General features: G+C 37.9%; 1 protein-coding gene across 1 annotated transcript; it reads left to right on the top strand.

The window, feature by feature from the left end:
- Nucleotides 1-706: 706 nt before the first annotated feature.
- Nucleotides 707-2,782, top strand: LOC150080232 (uncharacterized). Its single transcript, XM_090380658.1, has one exon. It carries the CDS (start codon nucleotides 707-709, stop codon nucleotides 2,780-2,782), a length of 2,076 nt encoding a protein of 691 aa, XP_090236784.1.
- The last annotated feature ends 6,272 nt before the right edge of the window (nucleotides 2,783-9,054 follow it).

The following is a 9,054-nucleotide window of genomic DNA, read 5'->3' as shown; positions in this document are numbered from 1 at the left end:
GGTTTAGGTTTAAGTTAATATAGTTATTAGTAACATCTTTCCATAAAATACGTTGGAAGAATCCAAAGCGGAGTAGAAGGAGAATCCCACACTCAGACAAAATTTGTCATGATATTTATGATGAAATAAAGTGGAAACCAAAATACAAGTATTATACCCAAATATTTTTATGTTTTATATAACTTTATTTTATACTACTTGTTAATAATCCTAACTTATATCCTTAACCTGATAATAAAATTTTTTGAACGGGCGACCATATTCAAAGACGTTTTAGAATATGAGCTGCTAATACTTATGAAAGGAATATTTTTTATTTATAGCAATGAACAGAGTTCAATAAAACAAACTGTGATAAAATCGCTTGGATCTATTTTTCGAAGGTTTGAATTTTATAATTTCTATAGAGTCATCCTTCCCTCCCTCATGACACAATTGAATTCCTGTATACGAATAGCATAAAAAGTTCCTTTCTCGTACATTATTAAAAACGTTAGTGGGTACATGGATGTCACATGTTCAAACATCCACGTGTTTGTAGAATCTCCGTTTATCGCATTAAATGCTCAGTCTAGTGGTGGATGTTATTAGTAGTCGCTGCTCTCTTTTATGTTATTTTAACGGTAGACATAAAAACGTAGAATATTTCTGTGATTCCTAGCAGTAAATTGCAGTTTCAGATTGTTAAATATTGCAGAGACAGAAAATGGAAAATACTAAGGACTATTTTACCTTAACGGACTTTTCTAATGAAATACTTCTCAGCATTTTCTCTCATTTGGAACTTTGCGATCTCTTCAATGTGGGAGAAGTAAATACGAGGTTATTTTCCTTGGTGTGTGATAAACAATTTGTGAGTAAATTAATATTTCCTAAAACGAGGAGATTATCACTGAAAGGCTTTAAATCGTACTTTACAGTTAGGGCGCGATCAATAAATATCACATTGCTTGACTTGAGAAACTGCTACTGGATCAAACCAACCGTGCTTAAAGAGTGTATAATTAAATGTAAAAACTTGCAAGTTTTACACATTACGAATTGTGAGGTGGGACTACTGGCTCTTTCGGATATTATTAATAATTTGTGTTCGCTGACAACTATTTCATGGACTGTTCAATGTGATATTTGTGATAATTCTGCAATGCTGGATTCCTTCCAAAAGTTACTCTCTATCACGTTTAGCAACATACATTGTTTGTATTTGGAAGTATATGTAGATCCATTGCATGTACCAATTCTTGAGATGTTTCTTTCAAAATTTCGTGAACTGCGGAATTTGCATTTGCATATTGTAAGAGAAACCCCACATTATCGCCCTCAAGATCCATCAATTTCAGATCACTTTATATATCCATATCGCGTTCCTTTTATACACAGTTTTCTATTGACTTCAGAAGTGGTACCTTCACCAGGATTTCAGTTTATCAGACAATATTTATTGCGAGGTATTATGGATACCGTTTTGCAACACAGAAATGAGGACGTAAAGCTTAAGAGACTTTCTTGGTTTCAAGATGCGAAATACCCGACATCGTACATTGAACGTATAATTTCGGGAAGTCATGAAAGTATCACTCATTTGTCTTTGCAAAACTTTAAAGAATTTCCATTGGAATTTGACTTTAAGAAATTTTTCTCATCTACAATTGAATATTTGGACCTTTCTGGATTCGAAATTACTTTACAGATTGTAACCAGTATTTCGAGATTTGGAGGCGAAAAGCTGCGTTATCTTTCTGTTTCTAGCTGTGAGTGGAAGCCTAATCTTGATCTCAGTGCATTATCTGGATTCTTTGACACGTGTTGTAATATTACAGAATTAAACCTGCTGGGTTCTCACTTCTTTGAGGACAGTCCAGTTTGTTTTGCTATATCACAATTGAAATTCTTGAAAAAGCTTGGAATTTCTTCTTGTGCATTTATTAAAATTTTTGAAGGCGAGGAAACGAAGTTGAACACCAAGGCATGTGCACTTATGAAAAACCGCAGAAAGACTGTTATTCCCACAAAATCCTCTTTAGTATCCATCCTGGAAAATTGTTCCCTCATTGAAGAATGTGACTTTAGAGGATGTTGTCATCCTACAAACAGACTTTGGCGTACAACAATCACAACTACTGTTTCTATACATAAGGATTTCTGCAACTTATCAAGATTGAAATTCTTAAAGTCCTTAACGCTTTTACACTTTCCCAAAGTTAGCTCTGGACTTTTTTGGCTCTTGATATCCTTTCATTGCAGGTTCTTAGAGACCCTCCGTGTTGGTACATTTAATGGATGTCGACGCATCTCATGCGGCACTAATATAACTTGCTTAAGAGACTTTGAGGACGCATTGGTTCACATGAAATCTTTATCACACTTGGTAGTGGAGAATGAACTACTAAACCTTAATTCAAAACTTCTATGGTATGCCCTGCGTAGTGTCCCCAACTTATTTCGCCTCTGCTTAATAGCAAAACCTTCAGAAAATAGTGATTTGAAATCGTCCTCATCTCTAAATTCCTCTTTCATTTTTTCTCAAGTTGCTGCGATGAATAGTTTAAGAATTCTTCATATTCGTTCCGATTATCCCAATCAGACAGAACTTTTTGACGAGTTAACAGTTTTAAATAAAAACTTGGAGGAACACGAAAAAGTCTACTTCGATGTTTTAAATGAATCAATGAAAACTGGATCGCTCAATCCGCTATGCTGCAATATGCATAAATGCCATCTCACAGAACTTTGTTTGATGTCATGTAACATAACAAACATCCATTCATTCGATAATCCTTAGTATGGTTTTATTGTTGTTAGATGAGTTTGGTTTTGAACATCTTTTAATGTAAATGTTTCATCTGCAATTGTTTTTAATTATTGTAAATAATTTGTTTTATCATTTTCAATGTTCATTTTATTACGTGAATGTATGAATAAAATTTTAGTGAAATGAAAAGATCTGTCTACGAAATTAATCGCCGATTCGTTGAGAAAGAGTGTGGCTATTTTAAACAGCCCATAATTAAATATAAAATTTGAAAAAAATATTTGGATAGTCTTTACAATCTGCTATCCCTTCCAATTGATCGTTGCGAGTAGCAGTGATTGACATTCCTAGCCCGCTATGCCTAATCTTAATTAGGGTGTTTATCCTCCCATTTCCGCTGTTTTAAAATCAGGAACTCGTTTTCCGATTTAAAAACAGCGGCAAAACAAATATTTTCTTGTTAAGCTTAAACGCTACAGTTTATTTATATTTGAAAAAGACACTGTGCATCTTCATTAGCTCTTAAGGAGCAAAGTAGTGCAAACTTTAACCAACAAGTTCCTTACACAGTCCGAGCAGTTCTAAATCCCCCCCCCCGCAGGCTTTCGACATAAATGATTTACCACCATTGCTGTCTACAATTATCTTATTTGCTTACGTGTAAATTCGGATCAAAGAATATATGCGTTTTGTTTAAAAGAACCGTGGGAAAAGCTCTTGTCTATATTTGCTTTTCTCCATGCAATGCCACTACCAAAATCATTTATTATACTTGTACGCTGGTAAAAATGCGTTGGTTTTTGCTGTAACCACCAATTACAACATTGTAAACCCACGCACAGTGAAGAAAACATTTGTAACGAAGTTGTTTAAATGGGTCAAACAATGGAAATCTCTAAGTGAGCTATGTAAGGAGGGTAATCACGAACGTTCCACCCTAAACGATTATTGGTATTTTGGCTGGCACGCGCTGCAGCAACCTTGCGTTCTCGTACAACAGCGGTGTAGCACATCTCAATAGCCGAGGCCGTTTCTTTCGAATTGAGTCCCTAAGTTCGTTCAGAAGTGTATAATACGAATCAGTATCCATGGTACCTCAAGGCTTTCCGAAATGCACAATACGAATGCCATGACACTTCACTTCCAGAAACGGTTACAATCTCTCTCTCTGCTGACGGTACAGCCTTAAAGTTTTTTTAGAGGTGATTAGATGCTTCCATGATATTGATGCACATTTCCATCGGCTTGAAAACAGTGGACCAGCAGTTCCTCCTCCGATTTCATTTCTGATGGTGCCGAAGATCAAGGTGATGTAAATCGCTGGTTAAGGCAATAAACCTTTTTACTTAGCGGGATTTCAGAATTTGATAAGGTGATCGGACAAATATTTAAATATTTGTGGTGATTATATTGAAAAATAAATACTCTGATCAGATGGGCCTTCTCTTTGCTTTAACTTTTATCCTTGGCCCTCGTGAATAGCACAGTTGGTAGAATCGCTGTCTTCCCCGCATGGTGGAAAAGACCTGATTTCGATTACTTCAGAATGCGAGCAATTTATAGAAAATATACACGGAGCAATATGGCCTGTTGATGCTCCTGAAACCATATTACAACAACGACTTTTTCCCTTTACTTTTTAAATTAATAACTCTTGTCAGATGACCCGACAGAAAGTCTCTCGCCAGAGTGTTCCATATATGTTCGATGTGATTTAGATCGGCGGGACGAGCAGGCCAATTCATACAAACAATATCCTCACTTTACAAAAAAATACGAACAGTTGCAGTGCGATGGGGTGTGGCGTTATCATCTATAAACACGAACTCGGGGCCAATGGCACCTCGGAACAGACGCACATGGGGAAGGATTACCTCAGTACAGTAGCGTGCACCGGTTACAGTACTGCCTTCCAGTATCTGGAGTTGTGTACGTCTATCCAAGATAACGCCTCTCCAGACGAGAACACCTCGACGGCCATATCGATCCCTTTCAGTGATAATTGCAGGGTGATACCGTGTGCCAACCTCTCGCCAGATTAGCTGACGTCCAGAATCGCTGCTGACTGAATCTACACTCATCAGTAAAGAGTACCTTAAGTAAAGATTTTATGGTTGTAACCTTTCGAAATAGTGTTGGTCCTTAAGTTTTTCACACCAGTGTATAAAGAAACAGTAGATTAATCGCTGCCTCGCACCATTTTGCCAACATTAACAGTCATTTGGAATAATCTTAAATGCTTTAGGCTCTCCATCAACGCATTTAAATCGGGCCCCGGATGCCAAGTGAATTCGAGGTCAGGGGATTTTTCTGTGATCTATAGAATGTTCATCAAAAGTGACTAAAGTTATTTCTAAGTTTGTACGTTTCTCTTAGCAGTCTTATTTTTAAAACCGTTTTACACTTAAAAGCCACAAGTTAGAACACAGAAAGGAAACTCATCTTTCTTTATTTATCCATATATTTCTATTTCCACTAACCGACTAACACTTCAACCGCTTGGCCTCCTAGCGGCACTGTTCCTGCCTCCCCGTGGCGGGGTCGGAAATCTTGGCAGATAAGTCCTCTTTCCAAGGGCTAAAAGGAGCAAACATGACAAATACAAACCATGTAGACATGGAAAATGACAATCTAAAAAGATAGAAGACTGATCGGATGGAGTAACCCAGCCCATCTTTCTTAATCTTCCACTCTCTTAGTAATCGGCCTATGAGTAAATTGTCTCCCTTTGTGATACAGAGACATCTGGAGGGTATTGCAGGATCTCCCAAGATGGCGAAGAGACTGCAATCTGGAGACTTACTAATAGAATAATCTTGAAACCATGAACTAAACACATTCTGAAAAGCTCTTACAATTAACAAGCTTTGCTGGCATTCCTCTTAAAATATCTCCTCATGCAACTCTAAATTCATCTAAGGGTGTCATATCGAGTTGGGATTTATTAAATGTCACTGAAGAAGAAATTACCCAAGAACTGCAGGGTTGGAATGTAATTGAAGCAAATAGAATAATGATTAAAAAAGATAATCAACTGACACCTACCAGAAATATTATTCTTACCTTCAATACGCCCAATTTATCCTCCGCTATAAAAGCAGGTTATTTATTTTGCAGCATTCGCCCCTACATTCCTAACCCTTTAAGCTGCTATAAATGGCAAAGTGTGGCCATTCTCAAACTGTATATAGAGGAATTCCTGTTTGCCACAACTGTGGATCCTCAGACTACACACACACACAAAGTGACTGTACATCTACAAAAATGACCTGTCCAAATTGCAAGGGTGACCATCCTGCATATTCCAAGACATGTGAAAAATGGAAAGCCGAGAAAAAAATAGTAAAATACAAGATTGCGAACAAAGTCAGTTATCAGGAAGCCAGAAAACTAGTTGCACCAAATATAAACCAAAATATTACCTATGCAAATTCTGTAAAAAAATATCAAACAGTCTCCGTTCAAACTGACGTCACAGTTCCCTACTAAATCAATTTCTGATTGGGCTAGAAATGTCCTAGCTGAGCTACAACCAAGTGTACGCAAGCAACAATCCAAGACCTCAGACCAAGCAAGTAACACTCCTCTGACAATTCCAGCAGAACCGCCTCCTCCAGTGATTGCTACCACATCTCGTATTACAAACTCAAATACTATGAAAAATATTCAGGACACAACCATGAACACAGTTGGCACACCTACACAGGGAGATCCTATTTTAGAAATCCATGTCGAAGAAGAAGAAATGGACGCTGGTCGGCCAGTTTTCCAAAAAAAAGACAGAAAGAAAGTGGAACGTCATAAACCAGTCACCTTCAAAAACAGTCAGCATCAACTCCATCAACTAAAAACAAATAATGCCTTGTATTTTACAATGGAATTGCAGAGGCTTTCGTTGCAACACAGACGATATCCAAGATCTAATTAGCCCGTATTCTCCAGTTGCCTTTTGTCTTCAGGAAATGTACCTAACCTCGCAAATTTCTCCTTCCATAAAGGACTATTGCCTTTATCGAAGAGATCGAAATACAGCTAATGCCGCCCATAGTGGTGTAGCAACCCTAGTAAATTCAAAGATCCCAATACTAAATATATCCCACTTCAAACGGAAATAGAAGCCGTTGCTATTCGTATAACTCTCCATATTGCAATAACACTTGTCTCCATCTACCTACAGCCAAACCATACTTACTCTTTAAAAGATCTTGAAGACCTCTTCATACAGATACCTCCACCTCTCTGTATATTAGAGCACTTTAATGGGCACCACCCCCTATGGGGCGCGCTACTAAATTAGATAGACGGGGTCGACCCATTGAAAGCTTTTTAGAAGCACTAAATCTCACCATGCTTAATACTGGTGCATCCACGTACGTACAGCTCCCAACTAGACAAACCTCAGCAATAGATCTCTCAATTTGTGCTCCAGTACTGGTCCTGACCATAGAGTGGTATGTGATAAATGATCCCATGGGCAGTGACCACTTTCCAATAATATGCAACTTTTTGATAATATTGACTCCTTCAACTCAACCTTGCAGAAAATGGAGATTTGTCCGTGCAAATTGGGCAAAATTTCAGTCATCAATCGTCCTAGATGAGGAAAAAATTCGCCTCCAGCCTATTGATAATGCGGCAAATAACATCACGTCGCATTCTAAATGTGGCTAAAGACACAATACCACTGTAAAATCTCCCAAGCCGAAAGCATTATAATTACTGGTGGAATGAGGATTGCACCAAAGCAAAAAGAGCCAAATATAAAGCCTGGAATTTATTTCGGCAATGTCCAACCACACCCAATCTCATTAATTTTAAGAAATTAAAGGCAAAAGCACGTTTTATACAAAGCAAGCAAAGAAAGAATCCTGGACTCGTTTTGCATCAAGCATTAACAAAAACACTGACACCAAAATAATATTGAAAAAAAATTAGACAGCTTTCTAGTAAGTTTCCCACCGTACCCTTTCCAATCCTGTCCTGTAATGGGCGAGATTTATCTAGTCCTTTAGATATCGCAAATGCTTTGGGCAACACATTTGCTGAAATCTCAGCGGCAGAAGCTTATACTCTATCTTTCCAGAGAATTAAAACCGCTGCAGATCAGCACTCTATTAACTTCCAAACTGCCCTCCTTCTGCCATATAACAAATCTCTACAATATTCAGAACTCTTGCAAGCCATTGGAACATCCCACAATGGTGCTGCCGGACCATATGGAATCTATTACGTCATGCTACAACATCTTGATGACAAAACTTTGCGTCTCCTTCTGGTCTTTTACAACCGTATTTTTCTATGAAATGTTTATCCAGGTTCTTGGCATCATTCTACTGTTTTGGCGTTCCTAAAACCTGGAAAAGATACAACCAATCCTCATAGCTATAAACCAATATCCCTCTCAAGCTGCCTCAACAAAATCCTAGAAAACATTGTCCACTGTAGACTTGTCTGGATCATTAAGACAGAACGGTTAATGAGCAATAGTCAGTATGGCTTTCGTCAAACAGTTCATGCTTGGACATTATGGTTAAGGCTGAATTTGCCATTCGTAATGCCTTTATTAAGCATGAATATATAGTAATGGTTTCCATAGATATAGAGAAGGCTTTTGATACCACCTGGCAGAATGGCATACTGAGAGATCTTTACTCTCTTGGTCTAGGATCAGTAGTGAGTGTCATTCTTTTCGCTCTTAGAATAGATTCTATCACTAAACAACTTCCAAATACCGTAGAGACTTACCTTTGTGCAGATGACCTTTCCATCTACTGTCATTCCCAAAATATGAGCTCTATTGAACGACAGCTTCAGATATCACTAAATAAAATACAGAAATGGGCCAGCCTTGACGGCTATAGGCTTCCCAGCAGAAAACAGTTGATATCCATTTTTGTAGACAATGCAAATTTCATCTGGATCCTGAACTTCACATCTCTAATATTCAGATCTCTTATCTTCACATCTCTAACAGATGATGATAATAATAATATCTCCATCCCAGTCACTAGTAACATCAGATTTCTAGGATTAATCATGGACATTAAGCTAAATTTCTTAGAGAACATTAAAAAAGTACGTACTGCCTGCCTAAAAAAAAGATAAACTCAGAGCTTTATCTGCTTAAACGTGGGGTGCAGATCCTACCTCCCTTCTTCGATTATACAGGGCATTAATCAGATCCCGTCTTGATTATGGAGCTCCCATTTATGACTCTGCCAGAAAGAGCGCATTACGCTGGCTTGATCCAGTTCAACACAGTGCACTGAGGATTGCACTTGGCGCATTCAGAACATCGCCAG

Source organism: Mastigoproctus giganteus, chromosome 9 (genome assembly GCF_048544385.1).
Source record: "Mastigoproctus giganteus isolate SK-2022 chromosome 9, ASM4854438v1, whole genome shotgun sequence".
In the NCBI taxonomy this organism is placed as follows: Eukaryota; Metazoa; Arthropoda; class Arachnida; order Uropygi; family Thelyphonidae; genus Mastigoproctus; species Mastigoproctus giganteus.
Note: the sequence above shows the minus strand (reverse complement) of the source record. Positions and strands in the feature narration are given on the sequence as shown.

Excerpts from the sequence above, each read along its gene's own strand:
- LOC150080232 (XM_090380658.1), top strand. The coding sequence starts at position 707 with ATGGAAAATACTAAGGACTATTTTACCTTAACGGACTTTTCTAATGAA.